Below are 26,101 nucleotides of genomic sequence, written 5' to 3'. Positions count from 1 at the left end.
TTCCTACTTTTGATTACTATCCAGTGCTTCCTGGTGGATAGTGGTCGTTCTGTGGGAGAATATGATCAGGCCCTGAAGGGATACTTTCCACAGTGAACACCCAACATGGACTGTCTAGATTCAGACATGAACAAGATGCCCTGGGGGGGGGGGGGGGTCTGATACTGGAGGGTAGCAGCAGTGTCATCACGTTATGCACTGGGGCAGTGGGCAACACTGCACCTGTTCTCCAGCAAGAGTCAATTCAATGGGAGGGAGGGATGAAGTCCCCTGGCCGCCTCTCAATCAATAGACCGGAGACGTAATGACGTCACGGCGCCGCGGGCACTTACGTGCCCCGCCCCTTTCGTCGCGTTTCCCTCGGTTGTGGCCTGGGCCTGCGCAGTCCTGCTGGTGGGAGCGGGAGCGGGGGGGGGCGGAGCGGGCGAGCGCTCCCGCACAGACCGTTGGAAAATTCAAACCTTCACGGGACCAACGGTCGTCCGCTTTCACCCTCCCTTGCAACGCCCGGGGGACTCTTCACACAGCGCGGAGGAGGAGGAGGGAGGGGGGGGAATAAGAACCCCGGAGAGAGCACCATGGCAGCAGCACAGCGACCCAACAACGAGGAGGCGGGACTGAACGGTGAGTGTGAGGAGCGGACAAACCACCATCAGGCACCCGCCAGCTTTTTAGCCTCGGGGCAGCAAGCTCCTGCTTCCTGTGGTGGGGTCGCTTCCCCCCCCCCCCACCATTTTAAAACAAAAAGGCACAAACCCTCCGACTTGTAAACATCGAATATCGGGCCACGGTGTTGAATCCTGAGGGGCGTGGATGAGTTAATTGAAAAATGCGAATAAAGGCGCTCGGTCGGTCGGTCGGATGGATTTTTTTTTTCCCCCCAAAACAAAAACAGAAGGCGCGGGATTGATTGGCAGCGGCCTCGGCGAATCGGACGTCGGAGTGGCACGTCAGGCCACAGCTGTGGCAGCGGCTGGCCCGGGGCCCGGGGCGGGAGGCAGGGCTGGTGCCTGAGTTGGCGAGCGGTACGTGCAGTGTGTGAGTGGCAGCGGGTGGAGTATGGCTGTCACAGCTCGATAAGTGGTGTCCGCCCTGTACCGTCAGCCCGCAGCATGTGTTGCAGGATTGTTTTTATGCTCACTTCCCCCCACTCCACCCTGTTGAGTGGCTCAGTGGAAGCACTCCCGAGTCAGAAGGCTGTGGGTTCAAACCCGACTCCAGCACATAAGAGTGACTATTTAAGTCGGAAACTAGAGTCTTAAACTTAAATAAAGCTAATTACGTAGATATGAGGGGTTAGTTGGCTGAGGTAGATTGGAAATTAAATTAAAGGGTGTGACAGTTGAAAAGCAATGGCAAACATTTGAAGAAAGTTTTAGTATTCTCAACAAATATACATTCCATTGAGAAATAAAAAATCCGTGGGAAAAGTGACCCACCCGTGGCTAACTAAAGAAGTTAAGGTTGGTATTAGATTAAAATACGAGGCCGATAATGTTGCCAAGAAGAGCAGTAAGCCTGAGGATTGGGAGAGTTTTAGAAACCAGCAAAGGACAAACAAAAAATTAATAAAAATGGAGAAAATAGAATAGGAAAGTAAACTAGCAAGAAATATCAAAACTGATTGTAAGAACAATCTACTGTACAAGTATGTAAAAAGGAAGAGAGTAGTAAAAGTAAACATTGGTCCCCTAGAGGCTGGGACAGGAGAAATTATAATAGGGAATCAGGAAATGGCCTGTGCGTTAAACAAATATTTTGTATATGACTTCACAGTAGAAGACACAAAAACCATACAAGAAATAGTGGGGAACTTAGGGGCTAATGAGAGTTACAGTAATTATCAGTGGAGAAAAAGTACTTGAGAAACTAATGAGACTAAGCCAATAAATCCCCTGGACCTGATAGAGATAGTGGATGCATTGGTTATGATCTTCCAAAATTTCCTAGATTCTCGAACGGTCCCAGTGGATTGGAAGGTAGCAAATGTAACCCCGCTATTCAAGAAAGGAGGGAGAGAGAAAACAAGGAACGACAGATCAGTTAGCCTGACGTTGGTCGTCAAGAAAGTGCTGGAATCCATTATTAAAGGCACTTAGAACATCATAATATGATTAGGCATAGTCAACATGTTTTTAGGAAAGGAAGATAGTGTTTGACAAGTTTATAGGAGTTTTTTGAGGAGGTAACTTGCAGAGCAGATAAAGAGGAACTGGTGGATGTAGTATTTTTGGATTTTCAAAAGGAATTCAATAAGGTGCCATATAAAAAGTTGTTTCATGAGGTAAGGGCTCATGGGGTTGGGGGTAACGTATTAGCATGGATAGAGGATTGGTTAACGGACAGAAAACAGAGAGTAGGGATAAACGGGTCATTTTCAGGTTGGCAGGCTGTAACTAGTGGGGTGCCGCAAGGATCGGTGCTTGGGCCTCAGCTATTTAAATCCAGATTAATGACTTGGGTGAAGGGACCGAGTGTAATGTATCTGAGTTTGCAGACGATACAAAGCTAGGTGGGAAAGTAAGCTGTGGGGCTAAGGCAAACATAGGTCCCTTAGAGGATGAGACCGGGAAATTAATGGTGGGAAACATGGAGATGGCAAAAATGCTGAACAAATATTTTGTTTCAGTCTTTACAGTAGAGGACACTAAGAATATCCCAACACTGGACAAACAGGGGACTCTCGGGGGGGAGGAGCTAAATACGATTAAAATCACTCAGGAGATGGTACTCAGTAAAATAATGGGACTCAAGGCGGATAAATCCCCTGGACCTGATGGCTTCCATCCTAGGGTCTTGAGGGAAGTGGCAGTAGGGATTGTGGATGCTTTGGTGATAGTTTTCCAAAATTCCCTGGACTCAGGAGAGGTCCCGGCAGATTGGAAAACTGCTAATGTAACACCGTTATTTAAAAAGGGTAGTAGGCAGAAGGCAGAAGGCTGGAAATTATAGGCCAGTTAGCTTAACATCTGTGGTGGGTAAAATTTTGGAGTCTATTATTAAGGAGACAGTAACGGAACATTTAGATGAGCATAATTTAATAGGACAAAGTCAGCATGGCTTTATGAAGGGGAAGTCATGTCTGACAAATTTGCTTGAGTTCTTCGAGGATATAACGTATAGGGTGGATAAAGGGGAACCAGTGGACGTAGTGTATTTAGACTTCCAGAAGGCATTCGACAAGGTGCCACATAAAAGATTATTACTTAAGATAAAAAATCACGGGATTGGGGGTAATATTCTGGCATGGGTGGAGGATTGGTTATCGAACAGGAAGCAGAGAGTTGGGATAAATGGTTCATTTTCGGACTGGCAACCAGTAACCAGTGGTGTTCCACAGGGGTCGGTGCTGGGTCCCCAACTCTTTACAATCTATATTAACGATTTGGAGGAGGGGACCGAGTGCAACATATCAAAATTTGCAGATGATACAAAGATGGGAGGGAAAGTAGAGAGTGAGGAGGACATAAAAAACCTGCAAGGGGATATAGACAGGCTGGGTGAGTGGGCGGAGATTTGGCAGATGCAATATAATATTGGAAAATGTGAGGTTATGCACTTTGGCAGGAAAAATCAGAGAGCAAGTTATTTTCTTAATGGCGAGAGACTGGAAAGTACTGCAGTACAAAGGGATCTGGGGGTCCTAGTGCAAGAAAATCAAAAAGTTGGTATGCAGGTGCAGCAGGTGATCAAGAAAGCCAACGGAATGTTGGCTTTTATTGCTAGGGGGATAGAATATAAAAACAAGGAGGTATTGCTGCAGTTATATAAGGTATTGGTGAGACCGCACCTGGAATACTGCATACAGTTTTGGTCTCCATACTTAAGAAAAGACATACTTGCTCTCGAGGCAGTACAAAGAAGGTTCACTCGGTTAATCCCGGGGATGAGGGGGTGGACATATGAGGAGAGGTTGAGTAGATTGGGACTCTACTCATTGGAGTTCAGAAGAATGAAAGGCGATCTTATTGAAACATATAAGATTGTGAAGGGTCTTGATCGGGTGGATGCAGTAAGGATGTTCCCAAAGATGGGTGAAACTAGAACTAGGGGGCATAATCTTAGAATAAGGGGCTGCTCTTTCAAAACTGAGATGAGGAGAAACTTCTTCACTCAGAGGGTGGTCGGTCTGTGGAATTTGCTGCCCCAGGAAGCTGTGGAAGCTACATCATTAGATAAATTTAAAACAGAAATAGACAGTTTCCTAGAAGTAAAGGGAATTAGGGGTTATGGGGAGCGGGCAGGAAATTGGACATGAAGCTGAGTTCGGATCGGTCAATGCCCTGTGGGTGGCGGAGAGGGCCCAGGGGCTATGTGGCCGGGTCCTGCTCCGACTTCTTGTGTTCTTTAGATTTGTGGTTGGGATCAGATCAGCCATGATCTTATTGAATGGCGGAGCAGGCTCGAGGGGCCGATTGGCCTACTCCTGCTCCAATTTCTTATGTTCTTATGACACAAAGAGTCTGCAAAGAGATAGCGACAGGTTAAGTGAGTGGGAAATGTGAGATTGTTCACTTTGGCAGGAAGAATAGAAAAACAATATTTTTTAAATGGTGAGAAACTATTAAATGTTGGTGTCCTGGTACAAGAAACACAAAGTTAGCATGCAGGTACAGCAGGCAATTGGGAAGGCAAATGGCATGTTGGCCTTTATTGCATGTGGGTTGGAGGACAAGAGTAAGGAAGTCTTACTGAGGGAACGCTGCACTGTCAGAGGTTGCCATAGTTCTGATGAGAAGTCAAACTGTCTGCCCCCTCAGGTGGACGTAAACGATCTCGTGGCACTATTTTGAAAAAGAGCAGGGGAGGTCTTTGCAGTGTCCTGGCCAATATTTATCCTTCCACCAACATCACTACAACAGATGGTCCGATCATTTATCTCATTGCTGTTTGTGGAACCTTGCTGTGTGCAAATTTTTTGCTGTGGCGGTTACTACATTACAGCAGTGACTACACTTCAAAAAATAGTACTTCATTGGCTGTCAGGTGCTTTCACTGTACTGAGGTGGTTTTTTCTTTCCATCCTGATCTCTCAGCCTGCGGCATACAACTTGACCCGCAGGAGGTATCCCTGGGCTATGGCATACAACTTTACCTCTTGTTCTCGGACACGTTACCATTTCTGACTTCGGTCTACATCTGAAAGAGAAAAATAGGTTAACACTTCAGCTGGTAACCTTCTTCAAACTACAATTATCTTGTGAAGGAAAAGTACTGATCAGGCTGCTGCTTTTGAGGGAGATGGGGCATAAGGAAAGAAAGCCACATCCATTAAAATGAAAAGACCTACACCAAATTCCTTGTAATCTGGTAGCTTGTGAGTCAGGTCCTGTTCTTCTTCCCAGCCCTCGTTAGTTTATTGTCGACAAGTCTGATAATGCACCACTTATTACTTATTTAGCCAGTCCCAGCCTACTTAGTGTAGTGGGATACAATTCCCATTGTAAATCCTGTTTTACACAAATTTTCTTTTTACTGTTAACCTACTAAAGTGTAAAATGTTTGAAAATCTGCATGTACCGACAAAGCCCATATTCACAACATACATTACCTGTGCACAAGGATATCTTAATCCCTATATTTAATTGAGTAGCAAAATGTGTACAGGTTACCATGCTATTGTGAAAAAGAAACTATAATGCTGTGATTGAGTTCATTTACTCTGGGGAATTGGAGAGCTGAATATCTAATGTGCCATTCAGCAATTAGTTTGCAAGTTTTATTGTTAGCTTTGAGGCTATTGTTTGATCATGTATGACAATATCTGTTTTTGTGCAGTCATCCATTTTGGGGTCATTCCAATCTCTTGAACAGCTTGGAAAGCAACTAAAGATTTGCTTACATTCACAACATATTGTAGAATAAAGCAAATCAGTTATGACAGTAAGAGCTGAATTAATGAGTTTTCCAAGCATGAAGTTTTGTGATTTCTGTTAGACCGGAGCAATTATTGCCTTTGCCAGATTCTTCATAGGCTTTCATTGAGATATAAGGAGAAAGGTCCATTGTTCTTTGCTGAAATTTTGATTATTTTTATCAAGTGTTATAAGTGGAAAAAGTTGAACAAATTCCTAATCTGAAGTCACCAATAGGTAAATGTATGCCTTCAAACATCTCTTCCCTCACAAGAAAAAAGATTTACTTTATAAGCTGATCTCTTGTGGCGTTAACATAAGAACATAAGAAATAGGAGCAGGAGTGGGCCATATGGCCCCTCGAGCCTGCTTCACCATTCATTCAGGTCATGGCTGATCTTTGACCTCAATTCCACTTTCCTGCCCGATCCCCAAATCCCTTGATTCCCCGAGAGTCCAAAAATCTATCCATCTCAGCCTTGAATATATTCAATGACTCAGCATCCACAGCCCTCTAGGGTAGAGAATTCCAAAGATTCACAACTCTCTGAGTTAAGAATTCCTCCTCATCTCAGCCTTGAATGGCCGTCCCCCCCCTTTCCTGTGACTATGCCCCCCAGTTCTAGACTTTCTTGCCAGGGGAAACAATCTCTAGCATTTACCCTGTCAAGCCCCCTCTTAATCTTGCGTTTCAACGAGATTACCTTTCATTCTTCTAAACTCCAGAGAGTATAGGCCCATTCCACTCAACCTCTCTTCATAGGACAACCCTCTCATCCCTTAATCTTAGTGAACCTACGTTGCACCACCGCCAAGGCAAGAAAATCCTTCCTTCGAAAAGGAGACCAAAACTGTACGCAGTACTCCAGGTGAGGTCTCACTAAATCCCTGCACATCTGTAGTAAGACTTCCTTACTCTTGTACTCCAACTCCCTTGCAATAAAGGCCAACATGCCATTTGCTTTCCTAATTGTTTGCTGTACCTGCATACTGACTTCTTGTGTTTCTTGTACAAGGACACCCAAGTTTCTCTGAACACCAACATTTAATAGTTTCTCACCATTTAAAAAATATTCTGTTTTTCTGTTCTTCCTACCAAAGTGAATAACCTCACATTTCCCCACTTTATCTCTACTTATCAACACTTCATATACCACGTTGAGCCCCCCCACCCCCCCAACTACTACTTTGCCACACTGTGGAACATGACCAGTTAGAACCGAGACTTAACGAGTAGTGAAGCATTCTCCATTGAAAAGAATAAGAATCGGTCTTGTGCTATATTTTTGTCAGAGATATTTTACGTATCTGGACTTGGGCTGCTGTTCCTCAAGAATACAGAACCAACCTTCATATTGTATTGAAACAATACAGATAAAAAGAAACAAATGCAGAAAATTTGAGATGAAAAACCTGACTAGCAAAGACAGGTTAACATTTCTAGTGAGGTATGAACCCCTTATTTCTCTTTTCTGATGAAAATGGCCTTGCTGTGCATTTCCAGTGTTTTCTGTTGAAATATTGAAACATTTCCTCTCCGTTAATGTTCCTGCATTTTTGACTTTGGTATTACAATTAGTTGTCTTTGTAAAATTGCCAGTTTGATTAGGATATCAGACTAGGATAAAATCAAGTATAGGATGAATCAACGTGATGGCATAATATTTTGTTTAAAAAGAAAAGTTGTGTATGCATGTTGATGGTCACTTCATTTTTTCACAGCAAATGGGAGAAAAGCTAAGTGTGTAACAGCATGTGGCAGCCTAAATCAGCACAATTCGACAGCATAGAACATGTGAAAGTGGTATATCAGACTTGTGATTTAATGATTTATGCAATTCAAGTGTTTGAAATTGAGAGAAAAATATATGAATGTGGTGAGAGCGTTAATACAATGGAAATCTGTAGCAGGATAAGTGTGCACAGTTCGCCCAGGTGACAGTGCAATTCAAGACCGTGCCTTCTGAACTGTTGATGCAGGTGTCTTATAGCATCTTTTTCATTTAACTGCTTTTTTTCCTTGTCAGTTTTCTTTCTTGAAAGTTTGCGATGGACTATGGTTTTATAGGCACTTGCAGTCCTCTAATATTAGTTCAAAGGACCATGCATACTTTTCAGGTCTGATCCTGGGCAGTGAGTATCAGCAGTCTTTGAGTCCTTGGGGAATATGGCAGCCCAACCTGATCATTTCAAATGCTCCAGCTATATTTGTTTCTTTTCATTCATTTCGATATTAAAATAACTTCCCTCTTGCCTTTGACTAAGAGAGACATCTTTAATAATGGGTTGAAGATGTTGGCAGTGGGATATTCAGTTTCCTTAATATGTGAGTATATCAAAATAAACTCAGGAATGATTAAATTGTAAGCTGGTTTATGTTGAGGATGCAGAGGTATCAACATAGTCTAAGACTTGAATTAAAACTGCTACATTACCCACAAGTGAAATCGTAGGTCGGTTTTGCAATTATGTTCGTGGAACAGACCCAAAATTATGTTGTTTGGAAGGTTTGTTTTCTTGTTCCTAGTAGTGTACTTTTATTATGCTTGATTTTGCATTTACCAGACTATTTTTGGTGGAATGCTATTGCGAATTGTGAATGGCAGAGCAGATGCTTCCAACTACATGTGACCAGTTGCACAATTGCTTCAGTCTGCAATGTGGAGCCTTCGAGAGAGGATAGATGTGAGTGATTTACTCTGAAGGGAGATGTTCAATTTCCTGAAGGGGAAGGGGGAAAGACCCAACTGTTGGGTAATGGCAGCGCAGTTGCTGTAGATGCCAAAAAAGGAGGCTGACCCTCGGCTCTGTATATGGGGGGGTCCTGTCATGTCCTCCATGGCAAAAAAAAAGTAATTGAAAGATTACCCTGTAACTGGAGGAATTTGGGCATTCTTAAATTAGGCTTAATTTCTTCAAAGTGATTTTTATTAAACCTGTTAAACAACAATAACAACTTGCATTTATGAAGTGCTGTTAATACTTAGGGAGGGAATTCCCGAGCTTGGGTCTAAATGGTTGAAGCCACAGCCGCCATTTGGTGGGGCAAAGGAAGTGGGGGAAAGCAGAGGTGGCCAGAGTTGGAGGAATACAGAGTTCTTGGAGGATTGTAGGGCTGGAGGATTTTACAAAGATAGGGAAGGGTGAGGCCATGCAGGGATTTGAACACAAGGATGAGAATTTTAAAATCGAGGCATTGCTGGACCAGGAGCCAATGTAGGTCAGCGAGCACAGGGGTGATGGGCGAGTGGGACTTGGTGTTGGTTAGTATACGGGCAGCAGAGTTTTGGATGAGCTCAAGTTTATAGAGGCTGGAAGATGGGAGGCTGGCCAGGAAAGCATTGGCATTGTTGAATCTGGAGGTAACAAAGGCATGGATGACGGTTTCAGCAGCAGATGGGCTGAGGCAGAGGCAGAGTTGGGCGATGTTACGGAGGTGGAAGTAGGTTGTCTTTGTGATGGAAGATATGGTTGGAAGCTAAGCTAGGTCAAATAGGATATCGAGTTTTATAGTTTTCAAATGGGAAAAAAAAATCGTTGCCATTCTCTGAAAACAAACTTTTCTTAAACTTCTTTTAAAGGGTTTTTTCAGTATTTTGATACCGATATCTGAAAAATGAATGTTGTTGATCTTGATAAAATTTAGATACCTAAGCGCGTATTAAAAGATACAGGAGTCTGAAGCGTCTGGAATCAGTGGTCATTTTATGTTTTGGTGTATATTAGTACAGATTAGTGGATGAGAGGAGCACACGTGTATACATGCATGTTTTCGGATGCACAAGATTGAATCTGGAACAGAAAGCAAGACTTGCAGAACCAGATCAGTATGTTAGCTGTTTTACAGTGTAGTGCTTGCGATATCTGTACTGTTCAAATTTTAATTAATGGTCACTGGTGGCATATGATTTTAATACCGATCTCCACAGATCAGAGCCATTATAAGAAGGTTGTCTTTGTGAGAATAAAAAATGAGGTATTTCTCATCTGCATGCTGCCCCTCGGCGACATAATCCGAAAACACAGCGTCAGATTCCACAGCTACACTGACGACACCCAACTCTACCTCTCGACCCCTCTGCAATCTTACATTTGTCACATTGCTTGTCCGACAGTACTGGATGAGCAAAAATTTCCTTCAACTAAATATTGGGAAGACCGAAGCCATTGTCTTTGGTTCCCGCTGCAAACTCCGTTCCCTAGCCACCCACTCTATTCCTCTCCCTCACCACTATCTGAGGCTGAATCTGACCGTTTGCAACCCTGGCATCCTATTTGACCCTGAGATGAGCTCCCAACCCATATCCACTCCATCATCAAGACCACCTACTTCCACCTCCGTAACATCGTCCATCTCCGCCTCTGCCTAAGTTCATCTGCTGCTGAAACCCTCATCCATGCCTTTTGTTAACTCTAGACTGGACTATTCCATTGGTGGTCTGGCTGGCCACCCATCTTCCACCCTCCATAAACTTGAGCTCATCCAAAACTCTGCTGCCTGTATCCTAACTTGCACCAAGTCTCGTTCTCCCATCACCCCTGTGCTGACTGACCTACATTGGCTCCTGGTCCGGGAATGCCTCGATTTTAAAATTCTCATCCTTGTTTTCAAATCTCTCCATGGCTTCGCCCCTCCCTCTCTCTCTCATCTCCTCCAGCCCTACAACTCTCCGAGGTCTCTGCTCCTCCAATTCTTGCCTCTTGCACATCCCCGATTTTAATCGCTCCACCAGTGGCAGCCGGGCCTTCATCTGCCTTGGCCCTAAGCTCTGGAATTCCTTCCCTAACCTTCTCTGCCTCTCTACCTCTCCTCCTTTAAGAGCTCCTTAAAACCTACCTCTTTGACCAAGTTTTTGGTCATCTGTCCGAATACCTCCTTATGTTGCTTTGTTTGATAACGCTCCTGTGAAGCGCCTTGGAGTGTTGTACTACGTTGAAGGCACTATATAAATGCAAGTTGTTGTTGTATACCTTCTATTTACCCTTATGTTTTAAAGTTATTTTCTCAAATTCATGTTCAGAGGGAGTGACTAAAGTGTTTCTTGTGGTATCACATGAAGGGATTTCCTCATCTCCATTATGTAATCTTAACTTGCCTGGCAGCTAAAGAGGGACAGCAGCTGGCACACATTGCAAGACTACTACACAACATTTAAAAGTAACAATTAATACATAGACTGATTTATATATTTTGTGTAACATGACAAAGGTTATGCTCTGTGAGGAATTGGGGGAAAACAGCGAGGGGGGAAAAGCAGTCTGATTGCTGCCCAGTACGTATGTTTGAGCTTTAGGTAAGGATAGGATCAGGCTGTGTTGTGATGCCCACCACAGTTAAATAGCCCATTGACACTCTATCTATTCTCATAGATGAAGTCTACCCACTTGGACTAAGTAGTGGAATGAAATTGGCTCCTGTGGAACTGACCCCAACTCGAGTAAATGTCTAACGGGAGAAATTTGACAAAAAAAAGCTTTTAACATCAGATTTTATTCATGATTTTTTTTAATGCTTTAGGTTCCTGGGTGGAGTTACACATGAACAACAACGGGAATGGGAACGATAATGGCACCGGACGAAATGGAGGATTGGAGCATGTGCCTTCATCTTCCTCCATCCACGATGGAGACATGGAAAAAATCCTCTTGGATGCCCAACATGAATCGGGTCAGAGCAGTTCTCGGGAAAGCTCCCACTCCGACAGGTAAAGAAGCGATGAGGATTACAATATAAATGAGAAAACTGGGCTGTAAGTTAGAAAAGTTAGTTACTTTTTTTATGGTTACATATGGTTTTGCTCAAAATTAAGTTCTCTGGTCATGATCTTACAACTACCCACTCGCAAGTCTTTTATTTATTTGAGGCCCTATCAGTTAATTCTGTTCATTTCGTTGCTAGCTATTTTATTGAAAAGAAGATAAATTCATCGTGTGATATTGCACCAACTCATATAAATAAGAAGGTCCCAGGTTTGATGCTTGTTCAGCACTGCATTAGCTGATTTCAGCTAAGTGATGTGAAATGATTCAGTTGGCTTTAGTGTCCAAGGCTGTTGAAGGCAAAGAATTATCAGCTGGGTTTGACAACACCTCGTTCCACCTCTCCACCACCTGTCTCGAGCCCTGCACTTTGTCTGTGTTGTCAGACTGCTCACCTGACATCCAGTCTTGGATGTGGTGCAATTTTCTCCAGTTAAACATTGGGAAGACTGCAGCTGTCGTCTTTGGCCCCCACCGCAACTTGGTCCACTTGCTACCGATTCCGATCCCCTCCCCAATCATTTTCTCAGGCAGAACTAGACTGTTTACAACTTCGGCGTCCTATTCGACCTAAGGTGAACTACTGACCCTATTTCCTTTCCATCACAAAGACTGCCTACTTCCACCTCCATAACATCAGATGCCTTCACCCCATCTTAACCCATCTGCTGGTGAAGCGCTCATCCATGTCTTTGTCACTTCCATACTTGACTATTCAGTGGTAGCACTCTCGCCTTCAAGTCAGAATGTTGTGGATTCAAGCCCCACTCCAGAGACGTGAGCAGATAATCTGGGCTGGCACTTCAGTGCACTACTAAGGGAGTGCTGTACTGTTGGAGGTGTTGTCTTTCGGATGAGAAGTAAAACCGATGCCCCGTCTGCCCTCTCAGTTGGACATAAGCGATCCCACGGTACTGTTTGAAGAAGAGAAGGGGGAGTTCTCCCGGTGTCCTGGTCAACGTTTATCCTTCAGCCGACACCTAAAACAGATGATCTGGTCATTTCTTTCATTGTTGTTTGTGGGTGTTCGCTGTGTGCAAATTGGCTGCTGTGTTTCCTACATGACAGCAGTGACTACACTTCAAAAGTACTTAATTGGCTGTAAAATGCTTTGGGTCGTCCTGAAGTCATGAAAGGTGCCACACAAATGCATGTCTTTCTTCCTTTCTTTTCTTTCTGTTCCAGTGCTCTGCTGGTTGGCATCCTATTCTCCACCCTCTGTAAACTTCAGGTCATCCAAAACTCTGCTGCATGTACCCTATCCCACACCAAGTCCCACTCAGCCATCACCCCTGTCCTCACTGACCTACATTGGCTCCCGGCTCTCCAAATCCTCAAATTTAAATTACTCAATTCTCATTTTTAAGTCACTTCATAGCTTCCCTCCTCCTTGGTGACCATGCCTTCACCTGTCCAGGCCACACGCCCTAGAATTTCCTCCTTATAACCCTCCACCTCTCTACCTCCCTGCCCTCTTTTAAGACCTTCCTTAAAATCCATCTCTTCGATCAAGCTTTTGGTCATCTGTCCGAAGCTCCTCTGGTTGGCTTGGCGCTATTTTTGTCTGAATGCACCTCTGTGAAGCACCTTGGGACTTTCGACGTTAAAGATGTTATATCAATGCAAATTGTTTTACAGTGAAATAACAATACTTGAAGCAGTGATTGCAACAGAAGTTGAAGGTATTTCATTCCTGTTTTTAAGTTTATTTTATGCTGTGTGCTTGAAGGATAATCATGGCAACCCAAACTAATGTGTATTTTTTTAATTCACAACAAGCCAGTTTGGAAGAAAGGGCATTAACATAATTATTTCCTATCTGTTAATCAAAAATCCTGACCAGTGCAATGATATGTTGACCATGCAAACTGTTTTTAGTATGAAGAGCAAAGTCAATAAGAAATTACAGAAATTAGAATGGTCAGGAATTTGCAGAGTCACAGTTCACACTGGTTCAGTGGCTTTGTTAAGTTCATTTTGCTCGCAGTGACCTTTTGTGATTGTTGGCTGTTATGTGGGTTGATGTGTAGAGTTGTTCAAAGTTTCACTGAAGCAAAAAGTCTTCATTTGCTCCTTTATTAAAGAAACTTTGTTTGGTGGGGAATCCACAGCTGTTCTGATTATGTATTTTCAGTACTTCAAATTAATTTGATTACATAAGTGAGGGACACGGTAATGCTGGCATGATCTATGAATGGTGCCATCAATTTGTCTCACTCGTACATAATTCCTTAACAAGTACATTGAGTCTCATTTAAATTGAATATTCAGTCTTTACTGAATTGTGAAATGTGAATTTTTTTGTCTTCCACTCATGAAGCTCAGTCGTGACTTGGACGTTACTTTATTTTTGTGACGTATTGCACTGCAGCTGAATATACAACAGTACTAGGTTTATTTAAATATGTTTTGTGTGATACTTTTAATTCATAATATCAAATAGCTTCCATTATGACCAGCACCTGACCTGTAACCATCAATATTCCACTCAGCTGTTATACAGCTTAAAATACACAGTCCAGGTTTAGAAAGTTAAAATATACCTTTGTGTTGCTGGGTGCTTTTTACAGTTTGATTGATCATATAAAGAAAATTTCGTATAACCACTTTACACTTCACTGAAATCTGAGTGACAACACTACAGATTGTAACCATTTATAAATTTGTTATACGTTACTATATTGGTTTCAGTCTCTTGTTATTTTGTGGCAAAATGAAGTTGTGTTTTAGCCCTTGAGTTTTGGTCCAGTATTTTTTTTGTTGCCTTTAACTGAGTACCACAAGTTACATCTTTAGTGAGGGAACGCTTAGTTTGTGGTACTGATTCCACAGAAAACTCAGTGGCAGTTACCAAGCTGGAGATGCTGTAGTTCCAACTAGTGAGACAGCTGTTTGAAATTGTATTAGCTCTGGTGGCTTGCTTGTAAGCTGCTCAGATTAGATAACTTACAAACATGGAACAAGTGTCCCTCAGACATCCTATGTTAATCTTGCCCTCGAGAGATTTACCAGCCACGTTAAGGCACTTCACTTGATTGGAGATATATATTTTGGTCATTTTAAAATTCACAGATGTTTTAGCATGGTGCCCATCAGTTTGACTATGACTCCAAGTTGACTGTTCTTCTATTCAATTTCCCAGCCAATCTCGTCCCCAGACACCTCAGATGAGTCAGGCAATCTTCGAAGTGGAACTGCATGGCAGCAGAGACAACAGTTCTCAGGTATGTTGAACTTGTATTGTGGGATTGACTGTTTATTGTTTTCTGCAAAACAAAATCAACAAACCGTAACTTGCATTTATATGGCACCTTTAACGTAGAAAAATGTCCCAAGACGCTTCATTGGAGCGTTAGCAGACAAAATTTGACACGAGCCATATAAAGAGATATTAGGACTGGTGACCAAAAGCTTGGCCGAAGAGGTAGATTTTAAACAGCGACTTAAAGGAGCGGAGAGAGGTAGAGATGTGGAACAAGTTTAGTGAGGGTTTGCCAGAACTTAGGGCCTAGACAGCTGAAGGACAAGCCACCAATAATGGAGCAAAGGAAATTGGGGATATGCAAGGGGCCAGATTGGAGGAGCGCAGAGATCTGGGTGGGTTGGAGGACTGGAGGATGTTAGAGTTCGGGAGGGGTGAGGCACAAGGATGAGAATTTCAAAATCGGACCAGGAGCCAATGTAGGTCAGCAAGTATCGGGTGATGGGTGAGCAGGACTTGGTGCGAATTAGGATACGGACAGCAGAGTTTTCGATGAGCTTAAGTTTACTGACGGTGGTAGGTGGGAGGGCATTGGAGTAGAAAATCTGCTTCAGAATATTGGTTATACCATGAAGTTATTTTGTCCCTGATTGAAGAACATAAATATCTCCATACCATTGCTATGATCACCGCTTTGGCATTTAAACGTGTTTTTTCCTCTTGTACCACTTGCCCCCAATTTTTTCTCCTTTTCTTATCGGAAGATACAAACTTATGCTGAGGTATGGTTCTGTGGGAGGTAACAACCCTCCAGTAACACATCCACTGGCATTCTTCATGTGAGACTGGGCAGCGAAGGGTTGGCAGACTATTTGACAGCAGAAGGCATAACAGCTAAGCCTGATACTGTGTGTACTGGGCATTCATGCATATGCACTTTGTAACAGGATTATTATTGCATGCTGAGCATGGGTACTTAAATGAGGTACTGGACAGCTGCAGCCATAGAGTTGTACTCCTACAGAAGTCAGCACCTTCATGTGTCCTCCCTGTCCACCCATTCAAAATTAATCCATTTTGTTTTAACCCTTTGCATGCCATGGATACATTTAGCTGTCTGACCCTGATTGACCTAGATTTTACTATGCCAGTGGCACTTCCTCATTTGATGTAATTTTGACATCGTCGCATGTCTTTTGTGACTGTTAGTTTTCAAAATCTGGACTTCTGATTGGCTGGAAAATTAACCGTTAAAAATTGATTTAAACCTATGAAAGTTTTGTAAGCAACTTGCCTTCACTTCCAAAATGGACATGCTTGTTTGGTCAGGGAGGCCAAGGAACAAAGATGAGTGAGTGAATGAATAATTGTGAAATTAAATAAAAGATTACAAAAGACAAATGGAATATTTTCGAAAATTATTAAAAGTAAAATGAAAAAAGAATAGAAAGATGAGAGAATAGGAAGAAAAAAGTGAACAAGCACTTAACTCTTTGTATTAATTGCTCACTGACAAAATAAAAAAGCATTGTCTACCTTACATAACTGTCTCTGCTCATACACACTCTTAACTCTTTCGTTCTCTTCATGCCTCTATGTATGGTCTCACGCACTTCATCTAATCATTCCTTATTCTGCAAGTCTATCCTTTCATTAGTCTCCCCTCTTTCTCGCCTGTATATCTTTTTCTGTGCCTCTCTGTTGCACTCTGTCTTTTCCACACTTATGTCTCTGTATGTGTGTATGTCTCTTATTCTGTCCATTCCTTCTTTATGACTTCTCCCCCTTTGTTTCTTGCTCCTTCCTTTTCCTCACATCTCCCACATACATCTTGTGGGAATTTTGTTTAACAGATTGCTTGCACAAGTCATTTAAAATGGTTTTGTTTGTGTCTCTCCCCATTCAGTGGTGCCACTTACTGATCCTGTTAGATTATTTTGGGGATGTGCATCTCTTGTCAGGAAATTTTAATAAAAGTTGAAGGAAACTAAAAAGCTTACCACCAATTGCAGATACATGCCTCCCTCTGCATTCACCCCAACCGACATTGCTTCCTTTCTTCTAGCCCCAGAGAGGCCCTCACCCCCACACTCGCTCCCAACGGCAATTAATGTTTAGCAGTTTAGGGCTGATAATACTATTCTGGTGTTTGATTAGTTTTATTATTTTAATATTTATTTCAGTGTCACAGTGCTTGAGTTGAAAACAAAGCCATTTGGCCCAAGGAGACAGGACATTTCTCTACTTTTTTTAAAAATGTATTTGTAGTGAGTTGTAATAGTGGACAAGAATAAAACTAACCAGGATCTCATGCAGCAATTTCTAGAAGTTAATGGAAATTGATTGAAATGCTGTAATAAGTCGTCCAGTCTCGTCACCACTCAACAAAACAGGTCCAAATATTTGAAGCTCATTTGCAGTTTACTCTCATGGCTATAACTGCCTAAGCATTTATCAGACATGAGATATGTGCTCTTTGTGGGTGCGTTCCACCCTGTAGCATCTCATCAGCTAATGCCAGGACTGCAAGATTTGACATTTAAAGGTTAATAATGCCTTTGGGTTCCTTATAAGGGTTTTTTGGCTGTTAGGTTTTTGCTGAAATTCTGTTACGTGTATTAGACTTTCATCAGATAAAATGAATAAGACATTTTGGTTACTGCAAGAAAGCCGATGAACCTATTGGAACTAAAATAAATTATGAATAAACATACACTTAGGGTTGGCACTGTTACCTGAACCCACCTCCCCATTTGCCAAATTGAAAGAGACTCATGTTGTTATGGTCATTCTTCATCTTTAGTCAAACTCTGACTCTACAGCTTAGATTTTGCATGGCATTATTTTGAAAAGTAATACCATTGGAATTCGGCTTATATGTGTTGAAATGTTCTGCATATTGGGGATGTATCAGAATTTATTCTTTAACTTTCTTTGCAGTCTGAAGATGATGGTTTGGAGAGAGACCGAGAGGTGGAAATTATGATGAAGAGGAGTGCCGAATGGATTTCAGACTGGTCAAGTAGACCTGAAAACATTCCTCCAAAGTGAGTAATGGTTTATCAGTTGTGAAAAAAGTGTGTTGTATGGTGCATTATATCTCACTGTTGGCCTGATGCCATGCAAATGTAAATTCCATGTAAAAATTTGGTTTAACTCGAACATGCCTATCAGTGATAAATGATGAGGACTGCATTGATCATGAACTATTTAATGGAGATATTATTAGTGGAGGTACTGCCATTGATGGCTGTAATGTTATCAGTTGCTGAAGCATTTTTTTTTCCAATATATGTTTCCTCTTCTCTTGAAGCTATTAACTCAAATTGGAGACAATTGACATCTGTTAGCTTGCTGCATTGGCCATTCTTTTGGGGCATCACAGCTGGGCCTGATTCTCTGTTTGTCAAAACTGAAGATGTCGGGAGTGGGAACACTGGCTGATTGCCTTCTCTTCCCGCCCCCCACCCCCCTGTCCCAGCCTAGGGCACATTGTAACACCCCTTCTGAACCCCAGCTGAAAGGAACCAATTACAGATACGGTAGCATAGTGGTTATGTTACTGGACTAGTAATCCAGAGACTTGGACTAATAATCCGGAGTCATGAGTTCAAATCCCACCACGGCAGCTGAGGAATTTAAATTCAATTAATTAAATAAATAAAAATCTGGAATTAAGTACTAGTATCAGTAATGGTGGCCATGAAACTACCTGATTGTTGTAAAAACCCATCTGGTTCACTAATGTCCTTTAGGGAAGGAAACCTCCCGTCCTTACCTGGTCTGGCCTATATGTGACCCCACGGCAATGTGGTTGATTCTTAATTGCCCTCTGAAATGGCCTAGCAAGCCACTCAGTTGTAAAAAATCTCGCTACGAAAAGTCATAATAAGAATAAAACCGGACGGACCACCCGGCATCGGTCCACTAGGCCTAACAGCACTGTGGGAGAACCGTCACCGCACAGACTGCAGCGGTTCACGAAGGCGGCTCACCACCACCTTCTCGAGGGCAATTAGGGATGGGCAATAAATGCTGGCCTCGCCAGCGACGCCCACATCCCATGAACGAATAAAAGAAAAAATAGAGACCAGGGATTAAACCTGGTACGTTGTGGTCAGTATGTCTTAGTACTACATCAGCATGCTTTACTCACTACTCAGCAGGTCCAGAATCTTTTAAGAAGAAGTAGTAATACTTGTGCACTAACAACATTGATGCTTTTTTAAAGCTGCATTTGTGACGTGTTCCCAATCGGGGGTGGGGAGGAGCTAGGGAGTGTCCTTTCTGATTGTAGAGATTTTGTCATTTACAAATTTAAACGAGGAAACTTTCTAACCTGTTTCAACAATTTGCTGTCCATTTCTGAAAATACCAGCAATGCACAGCAAATTGGCCACCATCTGGAAGAGGAAGTCAGGCTAACGACAGAGCTGAAGCACTTGGGTTTTGCACATTCCAACAACGGCATGACTAAAATGGGGAACTCGGTATGTGAGGACTCGTGGGATTAGATACACATCCAACTACCACATGTGTTGGATCCCTGGAAGGCTTTCTTGGTAGTACCTGGGCTGGGTAACTCCAAGCTGTTGTTACACAACCAAAACCCATCAGGCATTGACACGACAAGCAAGTACGTGTGCACAACAAAGATTGTCAACACTCCAGGAATCGAATCTCCAGGGTCATCCTCAACCCAAGCCACTCATTACCATGTACACTACACCAAGTATACTATGAACATAATCTATGGCAGTGGGTTATAACAAAAAAACACTTGCGCAAAACAAAAAAAGTAGTAAAATTGGATTGCAAGGTGGGGCAACTAGTGAAATACTATGAACTCTCAAGTTAACTCTGATTTGTTTCCATTCTTGAATCATATTTTGTAGTTATGAAACAAAGATTTTTGGCTTTATTATAAAATAAAATTTGAATTGTTATTTATTTTAACATACATTCAAAATGGAGAAACCTCATTATATGGAAAAGTGTCAGTCATAGCCTGATTGAGGAGTTGTGAAATAAAATTGAAACTGTGACAACAAAGCTGAAACTACTGTTAAAAGCCCTGATGTTATGTTAGTCTGTCATTTCCTGGAGTAAAAACAGAAACTGGTGAACTGCTGAGTAGATCCACCCAGTAGCTATAAAGAGGAAAACTAAGTTATAATGTTTCAAAACTTCATCCACAACCAGGACATTAACCTGTATTTTTTTTCCTCTTCAGGTATTTCCAGCATTTTCTGTTTGTTTCCAATATTTTTTTCTTCTTAAGTCATTCCTGGAGACTGTGTTTTGATTTTGGTACTTCTGATGCTATCATTGCTAATTTACAAAAATTCCAATAGCTAATAAGGAAACAGTAGCTAACTGTTGAAATAAACTCTTTTCTGATGGGATTAGATGGCATTGAATTTGATAGAATTAAATGTATTAGTTTGAGTGTTGTGTGCTAATACATAATAATCACAACACTGGGATGATTTACAGTTCTCTCCTTTCTTTTAATTCCTCCCTCTCTCCCCCAGGGAGTTTCATTTCAAACATCCTAAACGTTCAGTCACTCTCAGTATGAGAAAAACTGGAGCAATGAAGAAAGGTGGTGTATTTTCTGCTGAATTTCTGAAGATCTTCTTTCCCTCCCTGCTTCTATCTCATATTTTGGCTCTTGGCCTGGGGTAAGTGTTTAGTAATGTACTCTGTAGATTCTTTTTTCAATTAAAAATGTTGTCATCTCATTTCACAATACTCAGATTTTGCATGTCTAGTAATGCTGCTATATTTCTTGCTCCAATACTCCCACTGTTTTTACAACTCGACAACACCTAGGAGGAGGGGGGGTTGCAATATATTGACGCTGAACTTTCGTTGCTATATGGTTAGGTGATTGCTGCTAGATAATTTTCAGTAAAGTATTCATCTAAACACTTCTGCAATTACAGTGAAGCCTGCTTAAATGAATAACTGAAAAATAGCTCACTAAAATTAATAAAATATAAATGCAGAAGATTCTTACCTGTATCTTTGTGATTTCCAGATCATTTAAAAGCCTAGTGTCCTCGCCTTCCCGACTCAGTGATCTCCATAGCCCTCCCAAACCCACAAGTTGCATTTCAGTCAGCTGTGGTATTCTATCAATGTTGCTGGAGTCACCCACCACTCTCCTGATAGAGCTTGTGCCTCTGCTCCATTTTCCTAACACTGCCATTGCCTTCCGACCCAGTCTCCTAACAGTGCTGTTGCTTCCCGCACATTGTGTTCTTTGAACCAAAGATTAAATTGGAGGAGCAGTTTTCCTCAGCTACGATCTTCAGCTGGTGCAGGACTCAGAGTTCATGTAATCCATTTATCATCTGTTAGCAAATTATGGACAAAAATAGGTTTTCTGTTTTCTGTTGAAGGCAATTTTGGGCCACTGTTAGCTTGAGTAACTCCATGCCAGTTTTTAAAGGTCACCAGGACTTAAAAATGATTTTTATTTAAAATATTAATAAATTATAAATGTGACTATTCGATTTTTTTTTAAAAGGGGAAGTAATGGCCCAGCTCACTGCCAAACACCCACATAATCAAATACATAAATGGTATTTTTTCCTGGTATTTTACATTCAAGGTGCTGAAGAATGAAATTCCTTCCATTTGACACACAGTGTCAGCATTGAGCACCTTATGGTCAAGCATGGGATGGTTAAGTGCAGACTAAAGTTTGCTTTACTCTGCCCCAACAACATGCCAAAGTCCCAATTTCAGAAGAACATTGCCCTATTGCACTTGAGTGACACTTTTGATGTTGCATACCAGCCATCCTGTGATATTTGTGCTGTATAGTCCATGCTCATTAAGAACTGGATCAAAACTGTCCAAATTAATTTCACACACAAAATACAATCTATCAAGATATATTAATGCAAATAATATTTAATGCAACCTGAGCTGCTCGTGTTTTTGTGCAAAGTTGATTTTGCCGACTTAAATCTGAGAATATAGTGAAATTTATTTGACAGTGAAAATTTCACAATTTCCAGTGAAATAAATAAAGTATGTATCCTCATACATGTAAAATCTTCCAACAGCAGAATTTCTTAACTGGCATTTAATCACTGGGAGAGAAATGGTGGAAGACTTTTAAAGAAATGCATCTCTGTGCAAACCTTGATGACCCAAATGAGGCTATGCAAAGATATAACTCACTTCAAAGTACCTGGATATTTTTATGAACATCATAGCTTCAATTTAAAAAGTGAAGAACTAATTTAGATTTATATAGCACCTTTCACAACCATAGGATGTCCCGAGCACTTCACAGCCAATAAATTACTTTTGAAGTGTGGACACTGTTTTGTGGGCAAGTATGGCAGCTAATTTAGGCACAGCAAGGGCCCACAAAATGCAATCAGAAAAATGACCAATAAATCTGTTCTGTTGATGTTGATTGAGGGCTGATTGTTGGCCACAACAACTCCCTGCGTTTCTTGAAAAAGATGCCATGGGATCTTTTATGTCTACCCGAACTGGCAGACAGGATCTCAGTTTAATGTCTCACCAAAAAGACAGCACCTTCAACAATGTAGCACACCCTCAGTATTGCAGTGGAGTATTGGCCTGGATTATGAGCTCAATTCCTGTGTTTGAGTAAAAAGATTTTGTAGAGATGGAGGCTTCTGATGAAGGGACAAGGTGAAGTCTAACTGGAAGTAAAGGGTGACTTCGAGGTACAGAAACAGTGAAAGAGAATGAAGAGCATAGTTCACGATACAAGTGAACATCTTAATGCAGCACTAAGCAGCAACATTTTCATTGCAACAGGGAATTCAGAATGTAAATGTGAATTTGGCTGTAGATATTTTAGGGTTGTGACTGCTGTTAACATTTAGGCCAGTGGTTCACGGGATAAACTTTAATGGGGGTTAACCGTAAGATGTGTTGCCATGATCCAAAAGCAGCTGTGATTTATATCTAGTTTTATAAATGGAGAGCCTTATGTACAAAGTGCTGTTGCCATCATTCAGTTGCAAAACTAAACACACTATCCCCTACCTATTAGGAGATAGTCTCATTTTTGCACTTTTTTTGTCTCATGAGGACCTGCCATCTGAGTTGCTGCTTCCTCTCTTCAGCTGCTTACCTGCTATAAGTTATCGAACATGCTGATATGTGTCCGTTAATTTTAATGGAGACTGGCCACATCCACCTGATTGTGCAAAATCACCACTGGCTGACAATGCAGCAGAATCCAGACAGTGGTGATTTTATTTCCTAGTTTCATTGCCTCCACACCAGTTTCTGCGTGGCTGGCCCGAAGCACTGGCTTCCATTTAAATCATTGAAGCTGATCTGTGCGTGCACAATCGATAACCTATGTCATCAGAGCAGCTCCTGAGGGGATAGAGACCTGAAATAGCAAGTCTGCAGGAAGCCAAAAAGATGCTTTTAAAAAATGAGAAAAATATTGTGAAATATATATTGGAGAAAGGTGCAGATAGTAGATTGTACAGCAAGTACTCTACTTAGCCTTTTATTATTTATGACCTATAAACAGCTATTAAGGGAGTAGGTGATGCAGTAGGTTAGCACACTCGCTTTTACCTCCAGAACCGAAGTTCACTGCAACCTGGATGGATAAGATGAATGATTTCTCTCTGTTACCTGTTGGGGTCTGATATGAAATAACTCTCAACCCAAGTGGGTACAGGTTCAGATCGCAGAACTGCCCCATATTTAGTACTAAATTGGTAATCTCTCTGGTCACAAGAGTGGCTGATGTAGGTGGCGGAAATGTTACTGGTGCAGAAGGGTGTTCTTCTGAACTTGGAACTGAGGCACAATGTTAGGGCAGAGAAGCAGGAACTTTGCTGTCATGTCCCAGTGTTATACCTGACCAGAGAGTGCCCAGTGCTGACACTGGACGAGGTAATAGGAAAAAGTTCAATTTCCTAGCAGCAAAACAGTGTAAAATTAATCATGGTAGAGGTTCTGATAAGTTGAGTTTTTAAGGTTTACCTTTTGCTCCATTTTAATTTTTTTATGTTTCTCTTTCCTCCACCATTTTGAGGTCCCCCAACATTCTACTGTGATTAGGAAATCAGGACTTGAGCTCCTCCCTTTTATGCCCTGGAATAGGGGTTTGATGCACCAAAAAGTGGCTTTAACTAATGGTTTCTCTCCACTTTTCTCATCCCAATCAGGAAATACCAAGCTGCAGCGAGGCACCTTCACTGGAGGGCATGGCTGAGATTGGGCTCTTGGCATATCGTGAATTGCATGCACACATCTATATCTTGCATTGGCACACCTATTCTGTGTCCAGCACTCTGCCCATATTTTGTATGATTTTAATTGTTTGGAGTTTATATTAGCTGAAGAATTTAAAAACCTATAGTGTACCAGATTAAATGTTCAGACTGCTGGCTTCAGCAAGCTTTTCTTTAAAAGGAGAGGTGCATAGTTGTTCCAATTTTTAAAAAATGTATACACAAATGGAGTGCAATATTAAGTGCTTACAGGAGTTTCAAACTTTTTTTAAAGAATGGTGCCTGAGATGTGCCAAATGAAGTGGCTGCTTGAATTAAATTTACGATAGAATAGTTCTGTCCAGATTGAGATTGTGCTGGCCTAAATCTTAACTGCATACTGGGTTGGAGTTTGGAGAAATGGCTATGCTTTTATTGTGTAATTTAGGATATTGTTAATTTGAACAAATCGAATTTAAAATATACCATTTTCATTGTCTGAATGTGAATTTGGTCGGGAGAAACATAGGTTCCTAACCTGAGCTCTTTTGTTTTAGGATCTACATTGGGAAAAGACTGACAACCTCATCATCCAGCACCTTCTGAGAGCCAGGTTCAGATTTAAACATGACCTGTGAAATTGTGTGGATGTTCTATCAGAACATTTGAATTGGAGGAAGAGAAAAGCCCCATCACAAGCACAAGACATCCCATCCCATTTCATTTTTCCCTTTGTTTGAAGGAACTGCTTGGTCTGCCTGACCACTAACTGGGCTTATCTCTGTTGCCCTCAACTTTGACTTGTTAAGCAAGATGTATGCCATGTGACAGCAGCCTAATCTGCTTTAATTAGTAGTTTGCTTAGGACTGAAATAGATTCACCAGCAAACACTCATTCGCATTGCTGTCCCACTGCATCTTTTAGTGCAGCCATTTAGTTTATATTACAAAATTGCAAAATTTATGCACTTGACACAAGGCACCAGCGGGAATTGGAGAGGAAAGGATCGATGCACAGCAGCATTGAACCAATAAAGCTATAGTGGGCAATGCAATCTCACGTTTTGAGATCCACATTCTCTTGGGTAGCAGCTGAGCACATGAACTGACAAATTGACAGCAACCAAAGTTGAAATATTGCATTGCTGTTTGGAGCTATTGTAGATGGATTTGATTTTTGATTGTAGTGATTGGCATTACATTTCTCTAAATCTTTCTTTTCTTAAATGTTATACCCTCCCACTCGAACCAAAAATCACAGCTTTCTTCCCGTCCTCTGATGTCACGTGCTTGGTGCTAACCAAGAAGGCAGGCATGCAGCTAGGCTCTGACTACACTTTTCAGGAGTGAAATTCTTTGACTTTGGTTTCGAATGCTTCACTGAAAATTGACAGAATTCTAAAGTTAGTTGTGATTGGTTTTTAGTAATTTATACATTTGAAAATTGATTGCAGCTCTCTTGCTCCTCAAGTGAGCACAGAACCTTGCCAGCAAGTTTTTTTGACCATAGTGTGTATTATAGCTGTCCTCCATCTGATTCTCACCTGACACTTCCCAGCAGGGGTCATTCGGGGGAGCAGGAGCCAATTTCCTCCCTTGCCCACGAGTGCTGAGGCCAGTTGTAGCATCCAGGCTAAGAGTTGCTAACTCAGCCCAGACTGGTGATTGTACCTGAAAATGAAAGATTCTAATTCTGAGCCATCTGACAGGAAGTATACAGAGTAGCCTGAGGTAACCTGCCATTTTCTCTGGGGAAATGAGCTACTGTGAACCTTGTATATCTTGGGCTACAAATTATAATTTTTATTGTTGTGCAGCATCTTGTTACACTAATCCGCTATGCCATGGACCCTTTAGCTTTTTCTCTTCTCTTTAATAAGTACTTGTTGCTGGGGAATGGTACAATTAAAATACCAGTCTCCTGTTACCTTTCCAAGTTTCTTTCAGTTATTTGTTTTGAGCTTTATGCACTTTAGTTTTGAACTTCTATTTAGATAAAGGATACTTGGGGACTGACTGACTGAAGTTTATTACATATTGGCTTTTCC

General features: G+C 41.7%; 1 protein-coding gene across 1 annotated transcript; it reads left to right on the top strand.

Annotated features, from left to right (window-relative positions):
- Positions 1 to 381: 381 nt before the first annotated feature.
- Positions 382 to 25,980, top strand: bnip3la (BCL2 interacting protein 3 like a). Its single transcript, XM_068001073.1, has 6 exons — positions 382 to 624; positions 11,374 to 11,560; positions 14,758 to 14,839; positions 17,758 to 17,864; positions 20,352 to 20,501; positions 24,611 to 25,980. Exons 1-6 carry the CDS (start codon positions 579 to 581, stop codon positions 24,657 to 24,659), a joined length of 621 nt encoding a protein of 206 aa, XP_067857174.1. The 5' UTR covers positions 382 to 578; the 3' UTR covers positions 24,660 to 25,980.
- Positions 25,981 to 26,101: the final 121 nt, after the last annotated feature.

The sequence above is a fragment of the Heptranchias perlo genome, chromosome 20, assembly GCF_035084215.1.
Source record: "Heptranchias perlo isolate sHepPer1 chromosome 20, sHepPer1.hap1, whole genome shotgun sequence".
Taxonomy (NCBI): Eukaryota; Metazoa; Chordata; class Chondrichthyes; order Hexanchiformes; family Hexanchidae; genus Heptranchias; species Heptranchias perlo.
Note: the sequence above shows the minus strand (reverse complement) of the source record. Positions and strands in the feature narration are given on the sequence as shown.